The sequence below is a fragment of the Vicia villosa genome, unplaced genomic scaffold, assembly GCF_029867415.1.
Source record: "Vicia villosa cultivar HV-30 ecotype Madison, WI unplaced genomic scaffold, Vvil1.0 ctg.000262F_1_1_1, whole genome shotgun sequence".
NCBI lineage: Eukaryota > Viridiplantae > Streptophyta > Magnoliopsida > Fabales > Fabaceae > Vicia > Vicia villosa.
Window position 1 is genome coordinate 88,328 of NW_026705111.1, and position 26,914 is coordinate 115,241.

The 26,914-nt window shown below is 32.9% G+C and overlaps 3 protein-coding genes and 1 non-coding gene across 4 annotated transcripts; 2 read left to right on the plus strand and 2 right to left on the minus strand.

The window, feature by feature from the left end:
• The first annotated feature begins 2,446 nt into the window (after positions 1–2,446).
• On the plus strand, positions 2,447–4,563 carry LOC131626089 (benzyl alcohol O-benzoyltransferase-like). The gene is made up of 2 exons (XM_058896912.1): positions 2,447–3,000; positions 3,415–4,563. Exons 1-2 carry the CDS (start codon positions 2,560–2,562, stop codon positions 4,357–4,359), a joined length of 1,386 nt encoding a protein of 461 aa, XP_058752895.1. The 5' UTR covers positions 2,447–2,559; the 3' UTR covers positions 4,360–4,563.
• Positions 4,564–11,469: 6,906 nt separating this feature from the next.
• Positions 11,470–13,341, minus strand: LOC131626090 (aldehyde oxidase GLOX-like). The gene has a single exon (XM_058896913.1). The coding sequence runs from the start codon at positions 13,280–13,282 to the stop codon at positions 11,606–11,608; it is 1,677 nt and encodes a 558-aa protein (XP_058752896.1). The 5' UTR covers positions 13,283–13,341; the 3' UTR covers positions 11,470–11,605.
• A 3,971-nt stretch (positions 13,342–17,312) lies between these two features.
• LOC131626091 (uncharacterized) lies at positions 17,313–18,035 on the minus strand. Its single transcript, XM_058896914.1, has one exon. The coding sequence runs from the start codon at positions 18,014–18,016 to the stop codon at positions 17,483–17,485; it is 534 nt and encodes a 177-aa protein (XP_058752897.1). The 5' UTR covers positions 18,017–18,035; the 3' UTR covers positions 17,313–17,482.
• A 1,635-nt stretch (positions 18,036–19,670) lies between these two features.
• Positions 19,671–19,831, plus strand: LOC131626139 (U1 spliceosomal RNA). The gene has a single exon (XR_009291052.1). It is a non-coding gene; the product is annotated as a U1 spliceosomal RNA (small nuclear RNA).
• The last annotated feature ends 7,083 nt before the right edge of the window (positions 19,832–26,914 follow it).

Sequence of the window (26,914 nt, forward strand, 5' to 3'; positions counted from 1 at the left end):
GAGGACCAATCCACAAGATTAAATAAAAGTCATCTTGAAGTGAAGGCGCATCCAAAACCTGCACATACCATGTTCAATTTTAGCACCAAAATTAAACAATAACTATTAGCTCTAACACTATGTTAACTGTTAACTAAATTTAAATCCCAAAAATAAACATCACTCATATAGGGTGTACAAAATATCCGGTTATGATGGTCAAATCCATAACCAAATCTAAACTACTTTTAAATATCCGGATATAATTGAATGGTTATAAATCGGTTTAATTATTATTGATTTGGTTATTCATTCATATAATCCAGATATAATTAAAGAGCTATGCTATATGTCCCGAAATGATTTCTCCCGAAATTTCACGAATACACTTTTATATTATATTTTTGTGAATTACATAAGTTTTTTGTTAGATACTTTTTAATATAACTATGATTAGATTTAGATAGAATAGAAAGAATAACTATGATTAGATACTTTTTAATTCCACCTCACTCTGTTTGCTAGGCTATGAAGTACTAAAAGCTAGATTACTTTAACACATCTCTAATGAGCATTTTAAATATTGGTGCATTTGAAAGTCACACTTGTTCTTCAAATGTTTGTTTTGATATGCATTCAGTCTTATAAGAATGGATAGGAGAGATCAAACATCATTTTGAAAACAGGTGTTAATTAATTAAAAATAATACAAGTGGTGCAGACATATAGTACATTCGCGAGAAATTCGTGAAATGCTTTTTCGTCATATTAAGCATTTCTCATAATTAAATGGTTATTAACCGGTAAATTATTTTGGATTCGGTTATAATCCGGCTATTATCCAAATCCAAATATTTTAAATCTCAAAACAATTTTTTTTTTTGAAAAAAAAAATTCGGAAAATTAAATTTTCAAAACTGGATTTTTAAAAAGAAAAACAGTTATATAATCATAACCAAAATTATAATCAGTTTTGATTAAAATGTGGTTATGGTTATAAATCCAAACAATTTAAATGGTTTTAAAATAGTTATGATTTGGTTTTTTAAAATAACCAATCATGCACACCCCAACACTCACATCAAAAATATCAATCCCATCTCGATTTCATTTGATTTGAATCTGATGCGTACATCTCAGAGCCGTGAAAGTCTTGAATTCATCGATTCTGACTCTGATTACGATGAACAACGAGATTCAGTAGAAGACAAATACCAGGACGCACAATCTCACTCTCAGCCCCGTTCGCATTCCACCCAACCGAAGAAGTATACACCAAACTCAAGGCCTTAAAACTCAAATACCCTTTTTCTTCATCACCTTCACAACCTCACACACCAACGCTTCTTCCTTCAAACACCGTTAAGCTTTATCTTCATATCGGCGGCAACACACCCAACGCCAAATGGATCCTTTTCGACAAATGCACTTCGTACGCTTTCGTCAAAATCGAAGAAGAATACGAGACGATGAACAAAACAACGTCGCTCAAGGTCCATGGATTCTCAAAGTCGGTTCCAAAATTCGTGCTATGGTTTCCACTAAACTTCAATTGAAGATGTTTGGTAATCAACGCCAGGCTGATTTCGTATCCAACGGTATTTGGGATGAATGAGTTCTGGTAACAGAGGGAGCATTGATGCGGAGGGGGTTCGAGGGGTGATGCGTCGTTCGTGAGGGTGAAGCGGTTTCAGCTGCAAGGCAGAAGAAGAAGAAACAAATTATGTTTTCAAGGATTTAGGGTTTTCGTTTAGTAAGGGAACCATTTCACATCGGTGGACTAAAACGCCCGAAGTAAAGGCCAGATATAACAAAGTTTCATCTATTTACCAAACTGCCACCGTGCTTTATTTTTTCATAAATGAATTTTCACATCGGTGCAAATTTAGATCCGATGTGAAATCCTTATTAACAAATTTTCATTTTATTTACCAAACTGCCACTGTGTTATATTTTTCTCTAAATCAAATAATTTTTTACACCATTGAAAATAAATGTCTGATGTAAAATTCTTTAACAAATATTTTTCACATCATATATCTTGAAACCTGATGTAAAATCATTTAATCAAATGTTTTATTTTTAGTAGTGGTAAAACCTTTGTTTGTTTTCCTTATAGGTTTTCTTCGATGTTTTTCTCTCCCTTCTCGTGGAATAAATAAATATTCGATGACGACTTCATTGTTTCGATGAATTTTTCAATTGCTTCATACATGTGTCATGATTTGAGTGGCAAACAACGTGAACATGATACATATGTAACATATGCACGTAATTAACTTTTGTCCTAAATACTATATATAACATGTGTAATGAATGAGGGAGATAGTGATAACGCATGGGTAATGAATAGTAATGTCCTTGCATGATGAGTTCTTAATGTTTCGGTATTTATATATAAAAGAAGAAAAAAAACGTGACATTGCTTGAAAACAACTAGTCTTTACTAGTACGACAAAAGGTGTAACACGGTCCTTATAAATTTCAACTTTTCCCAACCAATCAATTTATAACTCACCCTAACCAAACACAACACTTATTATCAGTTCTGTTGTTTTCTTTATCATCATTCCTGATAGCATGGCTTCATCACCATTATTATTCACAGTGAGGAGGTTTCAACCAGAGTTGGTGCTTCCGGCTGCACCCACTCCTCGTGAAGTTAAACTACTATCTGACATAGATGATCAACAAGGCTTACGTTTTAATATTCCTCTCATATTTATCTATCGCTACGAACCATCAATGGCAGGAAGAGATCCGGTTGAAGTTCTTAGAAATGCACTCTCAAAAACACTTGTTTATTACTATCCACTTGCGGGAAGGATTAAAGAGGGGGTTGGACGCAAGTTGATGGTTGATTGTACTGGTGAAGGTGTCATGTTCGTTGGAGCTGAAGCTGATGTAACACTTGATCAATTTGGTGACTCTCTCCAACCACCATTCCCTTGCTTCCAAGAGCTTCTATATGATGTTACCGGCTCTGAACTAATTATTGACCGTCCTATTCGACTCATACAGGTTCAATTATCTTAATTCTCTCATCCTTTAAATTTTACTAATAAAAAATGAGATATAACAAAAAGAATATTTATGTGTATATATAGTCCAAAAAGAAACCTAGTATGTTTTACTTATAAAGGTTTCTTTATTAAACTATAAAAGTTTTTGATGTGATCCCCTTTGTCCTTTTTTCTTATTATTAAATTATTAAATTATGATTGTTTTGACATTCAAATAAAATCAAAAAAAAATTATGTTGAAATATCATTTTTCTTTATGTAAATATATATTGATTAAATTATGCAACTACTTGAACTTACAACATGTTAATATTATACATATAGCAAGTCTAATTAATTACAACATGCATATATATATATATATATATATATATATATATTCTAAAATGATATTTAGTTCAAATAATTACAGGTGACACGTCTCAGTTGCGGTGGTTTCATAGTGGTAATTAGTTGGAATCATACAAGTGGTGATGCAGCTGGTTTGAAACAGTTCATGAATGCTTGGGCAGAAATAGCTCGAGGAACACATCAACCTTCGATTCAACCTGTGTGGCATAGAGAGCTTCTAATGGCAAGAGATCCACCACACATTACATGTAGCCATCGTGAATACAAACAAATACTTCAATCAAACAATACCATCAAAGAAGAAGAAACTACTACTACCATAGTCCATCAGTCTTTTTTCTTTAAACCTTCAGACATAGCTAGAATTCGTCTCTTGGTTCCATTTCACCTTAGCCAATGTACCACATTCGATCTTATCACTGCATGTTTTTGGTACTGTCGCACAAAAGCATTGCAGTTAAAGCCTGAAGAAGAAGTAAGAATGATGGTGATCGCCAATGCGCGTTCAAGGTTTAGTGCTAAACATTCTTCATTTGTCGGGTATTACGGTAATTGTTTTGCATTTCCTGCGGCCCTCACCACAGCAGGGAAGCTTTGTGGAAACTCACTAGGTTATGCATTAGAGTTGATAAGAAAAGTAAAAGATGAAGTTACAGAGGAATACATACAATCTGTAGCAGATTTTATGGTTATTAACGAAAGGTGTTTATTTACAACTGTAAATTCTTGTATTATTTCAGATTTGACTCGAGCTAAATTTAGAGAAGTGAATTTTGGATGGGGTGAAGGGGTGTATGGTGGAGTTGCTAAAGGTGGGGCTGGACCTTTTCCAGGTATAACTTATATTGTTCCACATAAGAATGCAAAAGGAGAAGAATGTATGATGTTACCAATTTGTTTGCCCTCTAAAGTAATGAAGAGGTTTGCTAAGGAGTTAGATGAGATTCTTCATAGCCAAAATTATCCTACCACAAGTGTTTCCAGTTTTGTCAAGTCTACCTTATAGTTGGTGTTTTTCTTGAAGAACGATTCTTCTTTTAATGGTGGTTTTCTAAGGAGAGAACTCTCGCATGTTTCTCCTTCTTTGGGGTGGTGTTTTATTGCTTTGAATTTTTTCTCTTTGTATTGCTTGACATTTTGCCTGATTTTATATGTTTATTTTCGAGTGTTTCCTTTTTGTACTTTTTATATATGTTATTTATTGTTTTTATTGTGGTATCAACTTGGTAGTTTGTTTTTCGATTTTTTAAATGAAAAAATAATATATTAATATCAAAGGTGAAAACCACTGAAATGTTAATAATTCCAAAGCACAAGAAGAAGTGCCTAGAGTATTACGAAGGATACAAATAAAAAAACCAACAAAAAGAAAACACCACAGTCAACCGAATAATAAATCATACAAAAAGGACAAGAAAAGCACTCAAGCAGCTAAATACTGACCCCTTAGCATGCAAGTTAAACCTCTTACCTCCAGCGCTACCATAAACTCATCAGAATCGACTTTGAGAACAACTAAAATTAAAAACAAAACATACCTCAAAACTAAGACGAACACTCGATCAACTAATGGTGAATGAAGATAGGGTTTTGAAGTCAACTAGAGTACGTGCATGAGTTCACCCATGATACACTTAGAAATTATTTTCAAGTCAAGAAATCCATATTTGCTAGGGGTTTAACCCATGGCAAAAAAAAAATCACGTCACTCTGCGTCACTTTACTTCTCATGCTATTTTCCGTGCTAGTCTGTGGCCTAGAAAATAATGTTTTAAACTTTGTGGTAACCCCTCGCAAGACAGTGTAATATTTTAAATTATATGGGGTAACCCTTGAAATTTTTTAAATGTTGTATAAAAAATATTTATTATAATTATATTACTATAAATATTAAACTAAAATATGTATATATATATATATATATATATATATATATATATATATATATATATATATATATATATATATATATATATATATATATATATATATAGGGGACGACTCAAGTGAGAACACTTGGTTATTATGAGAAATGAGAACAATGAATCACGACCATTAGATTTGATTTTAATGGACTGGATTAGTTTCTCTTTCGGTGTTGATTTAAAATAAATATTAAGGTTCATGGAAAGAGAAACCAATCCAGTCCATTAAAATCAAATCTAATGGTCGTGATTCATTGTTCTCATTTCTCATAATAACCAAGTGTTCTCACTTGAGTCGTCCCCTATATATATATATATATATATATATATATATATATATATATATATATATATATATATATATATATATATATATATATATATATATATATATATATATATATATATATATATATATATATATATATATATATATATATATATATATATATAGGAGGGATCAAATTACACCAATATGTTACACTTATAGTTACACTCATTAATAACCTTTGATTTTATTTTAATTCAATGGTTAGAAATGTTTAATTAGTGACTCATGATTATTACTTAAAATAGTTTTATTCTATTTTTCTCATAAAATAAATAAAATCTCTCCTAATTTTGTAACAATTAAATCACACTTCAATTTTATAAAAAACATGACTCTAAATATTTCATAAAAAAAAATCAAGATTCAAAAGCAGCCTTTTCTTATTTTAAAATATATCAATTGTATATAAAATTTTAAGTAAATAAAATATAATTTTTTTACATAAAAAATAGAAAAATTTGTTTAAAGTTAAAAAAATTTATATAAAAATAAGTTTTGATATTAATAAATGTTAAAAATCATGAATTTTTAAAATAACATTAATAAGAATAAGTGAATAGAATATAGTTTTATATTTTTATAAAAATTGTGATGTGTTTAAAATTGTTAGTAAACATTATTTGATGAAAAATAATATTTGTTACTAAGATATATAAAAATTCACGTATTATTAAAAAATATTAATAAAAATCAAGTAGTTTTTACTAATATTTCTTAAAATATGTTATTTTTATCATTTATTAATAAAAATATAATTTTTTAATTAAAAAAACTTGTATTCTTAATTTAATAAAAGTTGTACTACTTTTTAAAATAAAATTTTATTTGATCCACAACTAAATTATTATGTTCTAATTATTTATTATTTTGTTTTTTTTGTATTTTTCAAACATATTTTGAGAATTATTTTGTATTGTATTTAAAAATAAAGCAGTTTTATTAGTTACATTAAGCGAATATAATATTATTTTTTATTTAAAATAAATCACAATTTTTATACCAATTTTTTCTTAGGTTCAAACATTATCTTTCATGCTTACTAACAATTTTAAACAAATCACAATTTTTATAATAATATAAAACCACATTCTATTCATTTATTATTATTATTATTATTATTATTATTATTATTATTATTAAAATTAATATTTCTTTAAAATTTATGATTTTTAATATTTATTAATATCAAAACTTATTTTTATATAATTTTTTTTTAACTTTAAGCTAATTTTTCTATTTTTTATGTAAATGAATTTATATTTTATTTACTTAAATTCACTATATAATTGATATACTTTAAAATAAGAAAAGGTTTGTTTACTAAGAATCTTGATTTTTTAAGAAATATTTAAAATCATGTTTTTTATAAAATTGAAGCTTGATTTAATTGTTACAAAATTAGGAGAAATTTTATTGATTTTATGAGAAAAAGAATAAATTATAATTTGATGAAATCAAAATTATTAATTACCAAAAATAGAATAAAACTATTTTAAGTAAGAATCATGAGTCACTAGTTAAACATTTCTAACCATTGGATTAAAATAAAATCAAATATTTATTAGTTTTTATGAATTATGAAAATTAAAGTTTGAGCCTAAGCCCAAATTTGATGCATTATAAGCTTAATTGTATGAGTCTGTTTTTAATTCACTGTGTTTGCTTTATAAAGACTCATTTTGTCTTTGTAAAAAACGATGTGGGACTTGTTAATATACTTATTATCCTATTTTTTTTATCCGTTGGTTTTTACCTTTGTTTGCCCAACAGGTTGGTTAGTCAGGTTGATCTAGTTGTGCTTTTAAATTTCTTTCCATAACTTCCTAACGATAAGATCCGCTACTTGAATGCAAAAATCACTGCTTTTAGTGACCGGCATGCAGAGTTTGCTTTAAAAATAATGGAAAAGAGAAGAATATGAATAGACCCTCCATTAAATCATTGATAATTGAAATATTTCATCTGTAATGTGATTCATAGTAGTTGTAAACTAATGCACATAATCTTTCAATAGAACACAAGGATACTCTTACATGCTGTGAGTGCTGAGTCATGCCCTTAAAAAACAAGGCTCTTTGTGTTAGTATCTGATAGGTTTTTTATTTCTTATGGCTTTGACATAACTTCTGTAACGGAGTTTCAAGCATTTATTTATTAGTAACTCTTTGACATAACATCAAACTCTCTGACTTTAAATTCATCTGGATCATCAGGATCAAACAAGTAATCATACTTGCTAGGTACAATACATTTAAGAAGTAGTCATACAAGCATTTATTTATTTGTAAGAGTCGTGCTTTGAAATTGTTAGAATTATGCATTTTGTTTGCTGAAATTAATTTCATAAATCATCTAAGAATTTGTTAATTTAAATTTTTAGGACCAAAATGATGATTTACTACGAAATGCGTGTTGAAATGACATAGGAAAGCATGCCCCACAAGAAGCGAGACATGAACCAAGAATGGGTAAGTGGGGATGACTAATAACCAGTTATGTTCTAAAGTGAGCAATCTACTACACAATTGCAATTATGGGTGTATGATGTTGTCTGGTTTTGGGTGGAGAAAGTGGCAATATTTGAGAGTGTATGAGATGGTTGGTGTAACACCCCATTTCTACCCGGCGAATATTATTAAAATCAGAGTTACAAAATTCAACATACAAATAGGATGTAACATTTACTTCTTAAAACAACGACATTTAATCGCATGTAAAATAGATACATAACACTTAAAATTCAGATGAACCGATAACAACATAATTTGATCTTTGAAAACAAACCAACTTTCATTAATTAAGCAGCAGAATCTCAATTTCAACTAAATGACATATCGTCTTGTCCAACTGAAAACAAATTCAAAAACAACAAAATGCTTATTGATATCGAGTTAAAATTCAACAACTAAAGCCATGAGAACAATAAAGTAACAAGCGTTCATCCCCCCCGAGTGTTACGTATCAGAGCGACCGACACATGACTCAAACTAATGAAGGTAAACAACCTTCACTCTGGATTACCTGCACGTTACCAACATAAGGGTAACATTCAAACAGAATGGGTGAGATATCGAACCATATAATCTGATGTATGATAAATAATATAACAGATCCATATCATATAAAATCACCACTGCACAAATTTAGACATGACTCTTTTGGCCGACACTAACTTGTTACCTTTGAGCCTTTTAGCCTTCCCCCACCACCGATGCTAAGTCAACGCTAAACCTAATATAACGTCGATTTTTATGTTGGTAGCGTCAGTAAACGGTCGACGCTAATACTTGTTTTTCTAGTAGTGTATGCCCTTGTAATTGTAGATGACTACTCTCGCTACACATGGACATTATTCCTATCTTACAGAATAGATATTTTTTTCTTCCTTTCCAAAACTAGCCAAGGTTATCCATAACGAAAAAGAAATAAACATTACGCCCATTAGAAGCGACCACGGTGGAGAATTCTGAAATGAGGAATTGGAAAATATTTGTAACGAGTCTTTGCCACTTCATGAACTCTCCAACAAAATGGGGTAGTAGAGAGGAAAAATAGATCACTAGAAGAGCTTAGAAGGATGATGTTCAATGAGACTAATATTCCTAAATATTTATGTGTCGATGTAGTAAGCATTGCTTGATATGTCATGAATCGGGTCTTGATAAGACCAATTCTAAAGCGGACACCCTATGAACTATATAAATGTATCACTTATATTATTTTTATGTAAAAATAATATTCTTAACAATGAAAAAGATAAGGCAAAATACCCTTTTTGGTCCCTTAACTTAACCCCAAGGTACATTCTGGTCCCTTATCTTTAAAAAGTGTCAGAGTAGTCCTTTAATTATTCAAAAAGGTCCACGTTAGTCCTTTCCGTCCAATTTTTAATTTTTACTAACGGCGTCAACGTTTGCTTGTGTGGCATCTGACGTGGCACTTGTCATACGCGTGGCAGGTGACTTGGCACATATTAATCTTCAAGGTCTTTAAAATTCTGAAAAAACATTCCAAAATTTTTGTTTAAGTTTAGAATCGAACCCAAGCTACCTTAGCTGTAAGCTATCTCAACTTTCCACCACACCACTTTACAATTGATGTTAACTATTTCATTCATATTTATTATCAAGTTTATTATTTCTAAAAAACATTCAATAAAAACATTCATCTTCATCAGAACAACATCCACTCTGCAACCATCTTTCAACATCATCTACAACATCAATTAACAGACATCGCCATCTTTCAACATCAATTAATTACTTTACATAATTACATTACATAACCAAAAATCATTGAATATGTCCAATGGCTAAAAATCATTCCAACTAACAGTGCTAGCTTTATATTCAACATTATCCTATCCTGTGCAACATAAAACCAATAATTTTCAGCAACATGCAATGCATCACAAAAGCTCAAATTTTGAACCATAAATAAAACAATACCAAAAAAAACCCTTTAACATACTTACAAGCTCAGATTTGAAAGGATGGTCATTTGGGTTAACTCCTCTACACTTCAACTTCACTGTAATGAAAAATCAAGATCAAATTGAAGTGAAGCAACAATAAATAAATAGATGATGATGATGATGATGATAATGGTAATAAAGTTGTAGCTACGAACATGAGAAGAGAGTTGAAGTGAGTTTAGCGAGGGAGATGAGAAAGTGAGCACGTCGGAGGAGTGGGAGTTGGGAGAGGTAATCAGGGTCTGAGTGGGAGAGGAATTGGGGCAATTGGGTTTCGAGTTCCTCAAGGTTGTATAAAGTACGGTTGAGGAGTTCTATTGTTGATTCATGTACTACTGCTCCTTCTACCTCTTTTGGTTTCACCATTCTCTTTCTATTGCAACTTATTGTGAGAACTTTAATTCGGATTTAGATCCTCCCCTCACTTGCTTAAGCATTCATTTTCCAGAAACCCATGAAACATAATGCAGAAAATCCAAGTTCTTTTTCAAAAAAAAATGGCAGCATTATCCACCCAAACACACCAGATTTATTTTTGCTCTTTTAATATATAAACCCTAGAATATTGAATTTGAAATCCAGAAGAAACCATGGTGAATGACGGCGACGCAAAGGTGACAGAAAAAGGGCGAAGCCGGCGGATTCATGGTGACTTACAAGGTTGATTTTGGCACGACAATAGGATTAAAAGGTTGATTTTGATAAAACAATTTTTGAATCTGAAATCGTCGAATCTAAAATTTTCTAAACTAGTTTGTGCAGAGGTTGTTTGGATTTTGATAAGTTAAAGATGAGATGAAAGGATGAATGTAGGATTTTTTTTAGGATAACAATATGAATCCTTGTATAGTGAGTCTGTTTTTTTTTATGGTGGTTGTAAAAGAAACCCAGAGATTGAAGAAACCCAGGTTGAAGAAGTTTGAAGAAATCCATGAAAGAGAGAGAATAAATATACATCTAATTTGTAAATTTAGTAACAAAAGAAAAAATGTCTTAGGGTAGAGTAATTTGTCTAGTAACCAATATGTACCTGGTTTGAATCCAGGTCTCTAAAGCAAGCTTTTTGAATTTTTTTTATTAATATGGTGATGATCATATGCCACATCAGCGCCAAGTGGTCATCTGAGAATCAAGATCACCGAAAATTTAATGATTTCAAGATTTCACATCATGTTTAAGGGTTCAAACTTCTCTTTTAAAAATAATCTATGTTAACCTTTTTCGACTCAAATGGTTAGGAACAAATAAAGTATTAGCTCTTGGAGTTTTATTTGGATTTAATTCATATATTTTACACAATTATAATGCATCTAATCAACTAATTAAACTCAAATAATTAATAAACTTCAATAGAATTCAAATTCTAACACAAATAATGATGACCTACCTACAAAATTAACAAAAGAAAGAAACAAAACAAACCATTCTTCATGATAGTTAGCATCCATCTAACCTAACAAATTTCTCCTAACTCATACTTACCTAACAAACAACCATCTAAATAAACCAATCTTCAACTACATTACATGAGTTGCACCCACTCACCAAAACTAGGCACACCCTTATGCACCAAAAACAAAAGATAATAACCAGGGGGTGCAATTTCTTGAGTAGATGGTCCCAAAACAGTAGCATAATAAGTCTCCAAATTCACCATTGTTACTCCAATCAACTTCAAAACCACCATCCTCTGATTCATTCCATAAGAATGTGTCGTAAACGACGGCGCCAATAACCTAACAGAAACATCGCTCGCCGAACCAAAATTACCTACTGTAAATGTAACATAATAAAAAACCCTGTACCCTAATATAGTGTTGGTGATATGTCGAATCGTTGGCCGGATCGGAAAAAACTCCGGCGACATATACGGTGGAGAAAATGCTTCTAGGCTTAAATCAGTTGGAAATTCAACTCCAGTGAAATTGTAGTATACATGTGGATTACTACCACCAACTAAAACTCTTCCATCTTTTAACACCACTGCAGAAGAATGATAAAGCCTAGGTCTATAAGCCGGTGACATCACACTATACCGTTTCGATAATTCTGTCTCCGATGAACGGAATATCACCGGTGTTAAAACCGGTTGACGACCGTTTTCCCAACCAGCAGTCCCGGAACCAGCACCGTTGATTATAATAACATTGCCGTTCGGTAGAATTAACATATCTCCCATCACTCTTTCCATTGGCATTTCCTCCATAACCCAACTAGGGTTTGAGTCTGTTACTTTGAGAAATCCACATGTTGTAAGTGCTTTCATGAACGTGTTTTGCTTCGAAGCAGCTTCGAATGATCCACGAGGCGCTCCTCCACAAATCATGACTGTGGCTTCGACGGAGGCTAGGTTTTCGTCTAGCGGAAGAAGAACCGATGAACCTGAACTTGGATAGTTGTGAGGATCACCACCTGGAATCTCGGGAAACTCTTTAACGATCACGTTGTTTTTGTAATCAAGTAGTATTGATCGTGTGTTCGCGAATACGAAAAGGTTTCCGTCTGGTAGAAGATGAACGAAAGGATATAGGTTGTTTTCGCTTGGATCGTTGGTTTCTTGAAGAAAAGGTAGATGAATTGAAGACGACGAAGAAGAAACTGTTGTTTCTTTAGGAACGAATTCGTAGTTGAATTGTCTTCTACCTCCGATTATGATAATGCGGCTATCAGGTAGTATTTGATTTGTTGCATACCATCTTCTTTCAGATAAGTAGCTCGGGAACTCGATCCAATCGCAAGTATTATCGAAACACGGTGTAAACATTCGAATGCGGCGTTCACCGTCGTTGAAACCACCGGTTTGGACTAATGTACCGTTTGGGAGGACAGAACCTGAGGAGCACCATGTATCTGTTTGTACCGTTAATGGTCGGAAGGTGTTTGATATAATGTCGTAAATAACCGAGTGAGCAGTACAATCGGTTGTAAGGGCGGTATCGAATGGATCCATTCGACAACTGCCATTGGGGAGAGGTAGATTTGAAGGGCCGAAATCGGTTCGGTCGAAAATGATGATTTTGTCATTGCGTGTAAGTTGCATGTGCATGGCTGAGATTCCAATGGTTGGTTGTAATAGCTGCCATTTTCCTTGATTGCTAAAGGGTAATAAGAATGATAATGATGATGATAGTGTGAGATGAAAATGTGGGATTAGTGAAGATAATATGAGGAAAATTAGGGTTAATGTGATAGAGTTCATTGTGTGGGAGAAAAAAGAGGTAGAGGTAGAGTTTAATTAGTATTTTTACTAGTGAAGTGTTGGTGAGATTTAGGTTTGTTTAGTATAAAATTAATAGAATCCATAATTTATCGGAATGATTAAATACAACATGAGATATGTATTGATGGGTTTTGATGGAAAGTTTCTTTGAATGAAGGGATGAATTCGGCAATTAAAGGGGAGATAATCAAGGAATGTTGTTTAAGGCCAAGATATGTGATTCTAAACACATGTGGGAGATCTTGAATTCCACATGTTTAGAAACAAAGAAAGACTAGGCAATGGACTTGTCAAGTTGGTAAGTATTTCGGATGTGTTTTTTTTAGTTTGGAATAATTTATTTTTTAAAATTTTCAAAATACAATTAATTAGTTTAAACTGGAGCGAGCAATGAGTCGAAACAACATAAAAATAGTTTGATAATTAATTTGTTGAACTTAGATTGTGAATTATGTGAAATATTTTTATTAAGGAATAAAAATATTTCAGATAATGTTAAACACTATAAATATTTATTCATATTTCAAGCATTTTATTTGATCTTAATGTCATTCATTCATTTATACGTGGATTAAGGAACCAAGAGTATTTCATAGACTCAGGGTACAATTTATTTTATTGCATATTTCAAACTTCAAAGGTTCAGATGGGTGAAGAGTCAAGAGTATTCAATTTCATTTGAATGTTTGTAAAGTCGTCACTTTCATTTGTGTCTAAAAATTGAATGTAAATTGTAAATGGTCCAAGAGTGACTGCTTGCTTTTAATTATCTGTTCACATTCCCTCTGCATCACTAACAAGCATCATTTCATTTTGGAGTAAAAGTCAAAATCAGAATGTGTTTTGGTTGACTTCTAATTACAGGTCTTTGCCTACATTGTTGAGAGGTTTTGTTAGAAACACATGCACATTCATTTAGTTCTAGTAAAATTTTGACAATTTCGGAGTAAAAGTCAAAATCATAATGTGGTTTGGTTGACTTCTAAGTACAGGTCTTTGCCTAATATTAGTGTCAAATGCATGAAGGGTAGAGAGAGATCCTCACCCTCCTCTAGGTTTTCTCCATTGTTGAGACTTGTGTGTTTGACTGAGGTTTATGTGAAAACTATTTTGTTGTTGTAATTGATATGAAATCCATGCTCTTTTGAGTATGCATAAAAATTCAGCGGAGCAGTTGCCGATATTACAATTCCTTTGTCACACGAGCCTGTTAGATAACGGAACACTCTTTTGAGTGCAGACTTATGCACCGTTCTTGGGTTCTGCATGAACTGTGCAAGTTTGTTGGTGCTGAAGGCGATGTTTGGGCGTGTAAGACTCAAGTATTGAAGACTTCCAACTAGCGTTTGGTACTCAGTTGGGGAAGGCAGGAGATCACCAGAATCCTTGAGTAATTGAACAGTTGCAGATAACGGAGTGGATGCTGGTTTCGCATCTGCCATGCCTGATTTATGTAGCAGATCAGTGATATATTTCCTTTGTGAAAGAAACATACCTGTAGCGGAAGGAATTACTTCGACACCCAAGAAATAGTTGAGGCATCCAAGATATTTCAACGAGAAACAGACGGCAAATGTGGCAATGAGGCTTGATAATTCTATAGAAGAACTCCCAGTGACAATTATATCATCAACATATACTAATAAGTACAGAGTAACACCCGGTTTTTGGTGGATGAATAAAGATGCATCTGTAGTTGAATTAACGAAGCCAATGGAGAGTAGAAATACTCGAAATTTCGTATACCAGGCGCGAGGTGCCTGCTTCAACCCATAAAGTGCCTTTTTGTGGCGGCAAACATGATTAGGGAAGTTTTTGTTGACAAAGCCAGGTGGCTGAACCATAAATACTTCCTCCTTGAGCGTCCCTTGAAGAAATGCATTATTGACATCAAGTTGATAGATGGACCACCCTTGATGAACTGCAAGTGTTAGAACAATTCGAATGGTCGCCGATTTAACAATGGGACTGAATGTTTCCGTATAGTCACAACCAGGGCGTTGGTGAAACCCTTTGGCAACTAACTGAGCCTTGTAACGATCAATCGATCCATCCAGATTCCGTTTGATTCGAAAGACCCATTTACAGCCACCCAAATTTTGAGCAGAGAAATTGACATATTTCAGTGTAGTATTTACAGTCTCTCATTTTCTTATTTCACTGATCCAGTGTAGTATTATTCTGAAAATTAACATATTTCAGTTTCAACTCATTTGTTTACGATTTTCGAATAGAAATTGAGGAAAATTGATCTCACTTATAGATAATTATCTTCCTACATTTTTGTTACTGTAAATGCTTAAATTATTTGTTACGGCAATGTGCGTCTCTGTTCTCTGCATGTCATCTAGCACGCCTGAGCAGCATCTTATGCTAATGGTCTATTCACATGATAATTGAGACCAAATAGGGAGGGAGCCAAATAGTTTGTAGGTGGATTTGAGAATTGGGAGAAAGAGGCATGTGTGAGAAGAAGAAAATCAAAGGTTTGTGGGAAGGATGAAGTTATAGCTAGAGCTTGGAGATTGCTGAAATTTTTTAGGTAAGGGGTGGAAAGAGAATTGCTCTAATATTAGTGTCAAATGCATGAAGGATAGAGAGGGATCCTCACCCTTCTCTAGGTTTTTCTCCATTGTCGAGACTTGTGTATTTGATTGAGGTTTATGTGAAAACTATTTTGTTGTTGCAATTGATATGAAATTCGTGCTCTGATATGTTGTTGAGATTGCGTATGATGTGCAAATCTGAATTTTTGATGCTTATGTCCATGAGCGTTGGCTTGATAAACAAATCCTTAAATTTTTATTATACCTATTGGGTTCCAAAAAGTACATGTCTCTTTGAACCTTATCAAGTGCTCATTATAATGTATAGAAGCGCTTTTGTTAAATTGAGGATCTCTAAAATCTACACACATAATTTTTCATTTCAAACAAAGATGAGTTTGCTAGTTGAAACTTGTAAGCTACTTTTTCTTAAGATAGTAGTTGTCCAAAATCTCCCATATTTTTTATTTCAAATATGAGTTCGTCTGTTGGAACTTGTAAGCTACCTTTTCTTACGATAGTAGTCGTCCAAAATCTTCCATAATTTTTATTTCAAACATGAGCTCGTACTATGGTCCAAAATCTTCCATAATTTTTATTTCAAACATGAGCTCGTCAGTTGGAACTTGTAAGCTACTTTTTCTTAAGATAATAGTCGTCCAAAATCTCCTAAAGTACGCCTAGGTGGGTTGTTTTTAATATGATTAACATTCCAATCCTCAACCGAGGTCTCAATGTTACTGCTACAACTAATTCCAAATCGATTCCACGATAAAGATTTAACCCGAGAAATCACAGTATTAATGTCCAATTGATCACCTTCGAATAGAATTGCATTCCTAGTCAGCCAAATACTCCAAATCACTGCAAACCACAAAATTCTCTGATACTATTTCTTGATATTTCCTAGCAAGAGAGAATAAAAAAGAACAAAGCTCTCAAAATTTGTCTGCAATAAAGTGAACACCAGAATTCCCAACAAAAAAACAAACCCTGCTAAATTTGAGACGAAACTCTACAATAAAGGAAAAGGTGGCCAACTGATTCTTCATCATCAAAGCAAAGAGGACTCATTGTGTCATGAGAACCACTAATTATTCCTCTTCTGCAAAGTTGAATTCTTGTTGGAGGCCGATCAAGAAGAAATCTCTGAAACAAATATTTTAAAAAATTGGATCCTTCCAAATCTTTAAAAAAAAGATGAGATGGAGTAAAATTCTGAATTAACTCTGGCGCACATAACAAATACAGCCTAGAATACACAGCTTTAACCGTTCACATTATAGACATATTTATCTATTAACCAGAGTAAGAGACATGTTTGTCCAACCTATAGACGACTCTTGATATGGGGCCTAAAAAATAACAGGCAAGTCCAACTTTCAGCTAGTGACATCACAAGTAAAAAGATACTATAAGTTAAAGATCTAATTATATTGGATATATACACTTGATTTCAATATATATTGTAATAGTAGTTTAAACAATTTCCTTTTTAATACAATAAGCCATATTAAGCATATCATTCATTCATTCAATATCTACCAATAATAGGTAGCATTATGATACACAAGAACATAAACATATCTTACATTATTCTGAACCAAACTACAACATATTCACCATAGGCCAACTAGTCAACGTGAGGAATTTCATCTGTTGACAAGAAACTAAACACTGCTAAATCCTTAATACTACCTTTGATAAAAGTATACTTTCTAAGAACACCCTCTCTAACAAACCCAGCCTTTTCCAAAACTCTATGAGAAGCCTTATTATCCACATCAGCAAAAGCCTGCAACCTTAACAAATCAGAAAAATCATTAAACACATGTGACAGAGCAATCTTGATTGCTTTTGTGGCTATCCCATGTCCCCAGTAGTTAGCAGCAACAGCATAACCTATGTCAGCTTTGCACCTATCATCACCCGACCAACGATATACAGAAACGAAACCGATGGAACGATCGTCGAGACAGATAGATCGGCGCCATGGGTGAGGTATGCAGACATCTTTGATGAATGTTAGAGCTTCTTCTCTTGATAAACATGTTTTCCATCGGATGTTTTTGGTTACCTCGTTGTCACCTGCCCATAAGAAGAAATCGTCAACGTCTGTTAGCTTGAATGGCCTCAGAGATATCCCAGACAGATCCACCTTTGCCATGTTAGTCAAATGCTCGCTGTTATTCTTGTTACCTACTACCCCCTATATTATATATTTGATTTATTGCAAGTTTTGCATTTTTATAATAGAGGTATAATAAACAACCGATTTCTAATAACATTATTTGAAAATTGACTTAAATTTAGGGGCAAAATATTTGTTAAATAAGTGTTTGTATTAAGAGAGAGAGAGGATATTAGATTTGAATACAAAGCCGAAGAGCTAGATCTAGAAGATTCTTCTGTTTCAACACAAAGAACCATGGCTGAAGTATACATTAACACCAACAGCAATGGTGGCACACCGTGTCAACATAGTCCCAAACGTTAATCCATCTCACTAAAATGCAAAAGGAATGTTCAACAAAATAAAATGAAAACGGAATTATTGCAAATTTTGTATGCTAACCCTTTTGCAGGTTTAAATCATAAAGACCCGTACACGCACACGCACCCCATGAAAACGGGATTATTACCACTACCGTTCATTTTTCACTACGCTACACCTTCTGAATTCATGGATCAACAAGGTTGAAATCCTTTTCACTACTTTTCTCTTCAAGGGCATGACCAAGATTGAGTACCTTTATAAAGCCTTGTTACTCTGCACATAAATAAAATTGCAAAGCCTGGTTAATGCAATCTAGTAACTGCCAGTGAAATCTTTATAGTTAAATAAGAGTTATTATGATTCAAAATATTATGATAACTAGAGTTATTATTTGATAATCACTGAATGATTTTTTTTTTTGGGCACATGATCACAGTAATTGATATTGATCCAATCATTGAATGTTTTGCATGTAGTACCTACACTGACACTTGAGATTATCAGTGCCGGGGTCGTCTTTGGATACCTACACTTACAAATGGCAGCAATAGATGAAAAATGATGAAGTGGTGTACAACTGCAAGAAGGATGCTGCTGTCTGCATATATACTTAATTAATTTGACTGCATTAATAATCACAATGGAACTTTGAAGTTAAGTAAGAGCTCACACACACCCCTTGATATGAATCCACCAGCAAATAGCAATGACTCAGAGTTGTAGTAGCAAATAAATAGAAGAAACAGATAGTGAAAAACTTGAAGCATATTATTAATTAACATAAAAAATGAGCAAATATATACTATGGGAAATGGCATCAGCTGGTAGATATCAAATACTAGCATTTATATATTCTTTGGATCTCACCAAGTGACAAAATTGAATCTGCAAACCTACTAATTAATGGTAATTCAGTTCATTTACGTAAGTAACTATTTGATGGAAAATGTAAGGAAAGTGTTGAGAATGTGTAAGTAAGAGAAGAAAACAGTGAAGTAGTATGACCCATTGAAATGGGAACATGTTAGTATATGGCAAGATTTGATATGGATGATGAAGTATTTTTTCTGTTAAAAAAAGGTGGCTATAACAATGGATTCCAACTAGAGATGATTAATCTATCATCATAAAAAATGTGGTTTAAGAAGAAAAAGTTTGGGCAGACACGTTTCACGCAGCTCTTGGTAACAAGGATCTCAAGTGTGACTAGTAGTGGCTTGTTAAAAAATTGAAGTAGCAATTTACTTAGTCCCACATCGGTAGACTTTCAGAAGTGCAATGTGATAGCAGGCTATAAGTAAAAAGTGACATGCAACGTTGCAACATACTTACCTGGATGGGGTCAATGGGTGATCATGAAGGCCCATGGCCTAGAATTGTGACCTCCATTGCACTTAGGAGGGGTGCTTTTCTAAGGTCTACCCAAGTGGTGGAGCCTACATCATAATTTGTTGCTGAGGGGGCCTGCGTTCGCGCGGCCCCCACCCAATTCAAGTTCAAATTTTTAACACTTAATTAAGCTTATTTATACTTCGTAGATCTACAGCGTATAACAAATCTACTTGGTAGATGCATTACATATACTTGATCTCGATTTTAATGTTGTTTGGTTTTTGTTATTTAATATAATGAAACAGTTTGCTAAACAAATTCAAGTTTAACTGTATTCAAGAATGAGTCCCACATTGAGGGTATTAGCCTGTGGTGAAAATAAATAAAAGGATATCGGTGCCACTCAAGCACAACTAATCTAATAAAGCCTCTATGAGAAAACTGATGCATGCTATGTATTCTGCTTCATAGTAAAGATAAAGATAGTTTTATTAGTTCTAACAAAAGAAATTGATGCTTCTCTAATTAAAAATAAATGTGATTTGCAATGAATTTCATGTTATCTACGTCGTTGAAAATATGTATTTTGCAATAGATTTTTCATGTCATCTATGTCACTACACTACTTTGAGTATTTTGCAATAGATTTTTCATGTCATCTATGTCACTACACTACTTTGAGTCAGTGTAACCTTATATTTGAGATGCATCTTAATTATTCAACAAGTCTTCTATATTCCGTCGCGTCAGTGTAACCTTATATTTGAGATGCATCTTAATTATTCAATAAGTCTTCTATATTCCGTCGCGTCAACTTAACATTCTTCTGTAATCTTTGAAATTCACCATCTCTAATCTTTTGAGATTTTAACTAGCATATCTCATCTGGTGCATTTGCAGGCCTCCACTAGTTCTTTGAAACTCCTTGATCAACCATCTTAAACTCCTTGAATTCATCCATATAGACTTTTTTGCTACATGTTGAAATTGCTCAATTGGTAACAGTGAATTTCATTCATGTATTTTGACGATCTGTCGTATTTGAGATACTTCTGAAATATCATCTATTTTTAATTTATTTTTTTCGATTTGTTTGTAATTTGATCATTAATTGTGGTATTGTACCTTGAGCTATCCCCTACACTCATTTAGGTTGAATCTATTGCACCGTTTTTTAGTTTGAGCAATTTGGTCAAAACCAAAGTATACGTGCCTTGAATCACAAGTTAGAAGTCTTAAAATAAGGTTTGATTGAATCTTGATTTGAATCAAAACTTTGGCTGATTCGAATAAAATTTAAAAGAGAATTTTGGAATTTATGTGCTATTTAGATGATTTGAATTAAGGATGTTCCTGATTCGAATCAAAGATCTCCTTGATGCGAATCATGGCTAATTAATTGTTTTGAAAATCAACTAAGGTTCAATGTAATTGCTTGATTCAAATCAAACACGTTTCTAAAATTTAGCACATTGATTCAAGTTATTCTTTCATCTGGTTCAAATCATAACTGCATGATCTAACTCAAATCAATTGCTCATTTTCTCACCTATTTTGTGTCTTGCCTTTATCATCTATATAAATCTTTTTAGACATTCTATTTATATACACATTGTTGAAGTTGTTGGTGTTCAACAATAATAAAAATAATCAAAAACTATATTTTCACAAACATTGAAAAACTTTGAATGTTTTTTCTTTTACAATTTCTATCTTAAGTCAAGCCTATAGAAAAATTTCATAGTGTGTTTATTGAGTTTGTCCTATTTAAGTGTTGTGTGAGATTATTTAGATCTTCAACCTTGAATTAAGAAATCTCATCGTTGCGGTGCTCAACTCCAACGATTGAGTGTGATTGGTAGACACAAAGTTCATTAGGGAATCTAATATTTTTTTTTTTAGACTGACTTACGTCAAAGAAAAATATTATTTTTTCTTCCATTGAAGACTTCGGTAGAATCAAGTGAAGATTGTTGTAAAACGAAGTTGCGAGTTTCTGAGATCCTTTAGTAGAACAAAGACTCGAACAAGGGACTTACAATAGGGTTGAATGAAGATTACTTCGGAATGAAAGTTTGGAACAAAGCTTTTGGTCTATCAAGGTAATCGACTCAAGATCAAGTGAAGATCTTTTGAATTCGATAGTTTTTTTTTGCCACTATAAAAGTGAAATCCAGATTTAGACCTGTGTTTGCTTAGAAATTTGACTTGAAGTGTTCAATGTTATCTTGATTTTTTTTTTGTAACAAAAGATCTTGTATATTAATTTTAAAATAATGGAAGACCTAACAGATTTTCAGTGGTTCTCCATTGAAGATTGAACTAAGAGAAAAGCAATGAAGAATGCACTGAACCAAAAGCATATTACCGCATCGAAAACATATCAAACATCAATAAACATCATATTCAACTCAATGAAGAATGCACTGAACCAAAAGCATATCAATACTCAAGGCCTCACATTCAACTCAATAAACATCATATTACCGCATCGAAAAGCATTTAACATAAAGAAGCAATTTAACACATTCAAACATCATTTAAACATAACTTTGAACACAAAATCTATCCATATTAACATATCTCCAAGGAGGTAAACATGAATTCCGAAATTATATATATAATCATGATCAAACATACCAATTTACACAAATACCTTAATGATCTATCATTCAAGAAGCAAACCCCAATCTAAGGTTCAGGACAATTCATCTCTTATAGAAATTTCCAAATGAATTAGGTCGAAGTCGGGGTTTAAGGGAAACCTCACTATCCTAAACACTAAAATATACATTATAGAATGAAATTTTGTTCTTCGCTGGACAGATGTTAGACATAATGTTTTGGATAATGTGTATACCTAGATTAAGATAGATTGGCAGAAAATAGAGAATAAATCATAAGACAATAAACAACACAAAAGAATTGGTAACTCAGTTCGGTGCAACGTCACCTACGTTTGAGGAGCTTTCAACCCAACAAAGGAAATCAACTCATAATAGTATTAGTATAAATATTCTTAGATGAACAACCTTTGTTCAATGTCTCTCTTCCTAATACTACATGTGTCTTTCTATTTAGGACTCCCCCTAAATATGAGAACCCCTCTCACTTTATCTCAACCACTAAACCTAATGATCAATACATAATGTAAATCAATGATTGTTGAATTACAACTCAACTAACATAAACAACCTTTATACCTTTGATATATGAACCTTAGGCGCTATAGAGGTTGAAATTCTAGCACTTACAAAACATGCTAATAATGATGCTTTAGCATCAGAACAATGCCAAGACAGATGTTGTGACATTTGTTTCTGATACAGAATAATAACATCAACCTGTAATGTATGTAAAAGGATAAACTACAGAGTGATAAACACCACTCAACACAAATCACAATGTCAGGACAGATGTTAGGACATCATCTACTGACATAACTCACTTTTACCAAACATAAATCATGCAGGATTAAATTGTAGAATGGTAAATCACACAGTCAATTGTAAACCCAATTCAATGCAACGTCTCCTACTCTAAGGCCTACCAAGCCAAGAAGGAAATTCACTATGACAACATTAGTTCTAAGCCTAAACAGTTCTAGCATACAACTTATCGCCTAATCACTACATTGTGCAACTTCTACCTAGAAATCACCATCTAGATATGAGATCCTCCTCTCACTTCCTACAAACAATCACCGCAGTGATAAAATAGTCTCAATCCTAGTTATTGTTTCAAAACAAGTCACAATCCCAGTGACCAAAACCAATCACAATTCTAGTAACTAGTAATCAAAACTGAAGATTACACTTCCAATACAACACAATACTTGATCTTGCTTAAAAACTTTAACCAAGAACAATAATCAACTTTATGCTTAAAAGCTTCAAGAGTGAGAACAATAACTTGACAAACAGTCAACTATCAGTCTACCACATGGTACCAAAATATACATGGGTGACTCAAAACACAAGAGACTCTCAAAACCTAAGACTTCTAACCTTCCCCTAATTTTACAATTGTGGAAGACTTTGTTACATTAGGTCTAGGTTCCTCTTTAAATACTACTCAACAGTCCTCGAGCTTCAAAATCTTCACCCAAATATTACTTGATCCACAAGCTGAGAGTTGCACCAATTTTGCAGAGAATCTCCTTAAACCTTGGAATACAACATTAAGTTTCCTCAATTGTCTCAATATCCAATTTTAGAAACTTATGTACAATTAAATTAAAATAAAAATTATCTATCACGCTTCATTATTCGTGATTTAAATCTCAAAATCAACTTCAAAACCATTATCGATAACTTATAGAATCATGTTCTCAGACAATAGAATATTAAAGTCACACGATCTCAATCCGATGTTACATATCAGAGCAAGACCCTTTATTTAACAGAAATAAACTAAACGACTCCATAGCACTATCCTTACTCCTCAATATGTTATTCATGATCACCTGTGTGTTACCCACGTGGAGGTAACATTCAAATAGAAAGGGTGAGTAATCACAAACATTACAAAAGATATACGGAATATACATAATAGTTATTAACAGTAATACCATCACCCCATCATGTACACACAATACCACTGAGACATCAATTCACATCACCATATCATCAAATCATCTTTTACACCAACCATCATGCAAGCATACAAACTATGAATTGCAACTTCACTGACTCATGCATGTGGTACCAAAACATCACTAATGACATTAAGTCTTCTACCTCCAAAGATCCTCACCAATATGATCGATTCCCACTTGGAACCGGAGCACATATTTTAAACGCACACAACCCGCACAATGGGATTGATGCCACCACTGGACTGGAGTCCTACAAATCACCACCGAACCGAAATCCTAACATATGCCATGAATGCATACAATGAAAAACATCACGACCTTGGCTGGTCAAAGTGCATCATCATTCACGTACTCGTCACAACATCATATTCACAAACAACATCTTTTGCATCAAATCATTATTATAATTATTGTCAAGGTACATATATATTATCAAGGTACATATATATCATCAAACATGAATTTCATAATACGTCATGCCTCAACATACATCACATCCTCACAATAGTCAACATACATCACATCCTCACAACAACTTCACAATACATCATAGTCATCATAAGAATAAGGGGACATCACCAAGTATCAATCATACTAATTATTCTCACATTCCCCACAAAACAACATAACTCGAAACACTTGGAAACACACATAAACGTGTTGAAGAGGTGGAATTCTGACATGAAAATAACTTTACATAAAAGTGCGTTAAATCAACTTTCAAACGGTTTGAACGACGCGTCAAACAGACACCCTAGTCAAAAGTTATTAATTTTTAAAATTTGGGAAAATCTGTCAGTTTCAGTAAGGTAACCGGTAACCTCATGATGTAATCGGTTACATCATCCTTCCCATCCCCTGTTACGCAATTTTTGACGATGTAACCTGTTACATCACTGAACCACTGCTAATTTTTGTAAGATTCTTATCGATGTATCCAGTTACCTCATGATGTAACCGGTTACATCACTAAAACAAAGCCAAAAGCCTACAATTTTTCTGCTACGAAAATCCTCCTCTTAGGCCCAAAATTCCAGCTTGTAACTAAAACAAAATCAGTCAACCACACAACTTCTAACACATATGATACACTACATTCCTCAACAATTTACCACATCAATTTCATCATTTGTATTCGATTATAGAGGTCAATTCAAAGACAATCAACACCGAAACCTAAGATTCGATAATCTCCACATACATCTAAACCCCATATGAATTATAATGAAATGATCATCCCATTACCTTAGATTTTCTTAGCTTCGATCCTCTCTTCGAGTTTCTACTGAATCTCCCTGTCCCTCAGTGCCCCAACTCTTCTTCACAATGTATTTCCAAATTTTCACGATCGTAGAATAACTCTTTTTCTCTTCTCCCTTCCTTTTGTCATTCTTGCCCCTTGGACCCTTACTATCATTTTCCCCATTTGTCCTAAATTACTATAATTTAAATTATTAAAAATAATTCTAATAATATTATTAAATCTAAATAATTTTTCTCTAAAGGAATTCACACTGCTCCTCAATGTCTCACACATAGCACCACCAAATATCACAACTCATCAAAATAATCATCATAATTCACATATAATTTGAAATAATTATTAAAACTTGGTTAAATAATTATTCAGAAATTTCGGGGTGTTACACAAGACCATATTTAAAGACCATATTAAGAATGTAATTTCATGTATATCATTCTTTAGACTTGAGATAAATTTGTAAGATGCAATTTTATGTATCAAATCTTAAACTTATTGACAATTATAAACTTTTTTTATGGTAATGTATGAATGATAAAATTCAAAATTATATTTTCCTCTATATATGTAAGTGTGACTCGATAATATTTTTGTAAAAAATCGAACCAACCCAAACTGCATTAGTTTGGTTCGGTTTATTTTTGAAAGTCAACCGAATCAAACCGAAGTGCACGTTTATTTCTCTTGTGGTTCGAATGATTTTTAGTGCCAAAATCGCCCAAAGCGCACCGCGAACACCCCTACCTGGATCTATCACACACCTAAACTTACACAATAAATCACTATAAGTAAATGATAGCCTATCATCGTGTGAATTTAGAAAGTGATAAATTCTAAGTCATGCAAATCTATACTGGAATGTGTGTGTGTGTGAGAGAGAGAGAGAGAGAGAGAGAGAGAGAGAGAGATTATACACCAGATTTATATTGGTTCAGCGCATTCTTCATTGCTTTTCTCTTAGTTCAATCTTCAATGGAGAACCACTGAAAATCTGTTAGGTCTTCCATTATTTTAAAATTAATATACAAGATCTTTTGTTACAAAAAAAAATCAAGATAACATTGAACACTTCAAGTCAAATTTCTAAGCAAACACAGGTCTAAATCTGGATTTCACTTTTATAGTGGCAAAAAAAACTATCGAATTCAAAAGATCTTCACTTGATCTTGAGTCGATTACCTTGATAGACCAAAAGCTTTGTTCCAAACTTTCATTCCGAAGTAATCTTCATTCAACCCTATTGTAAGTCCCTTGTTCGAGTCTTTGTTCTACTAAAGGATCTCAGAAACTCGCAACTTCGTTTTACAACAATCTTCACTTGATTCTACCGAAGTCTTCAATGGAAGAAAAAATAATATTTTTCTTTGACGTAAGTCAG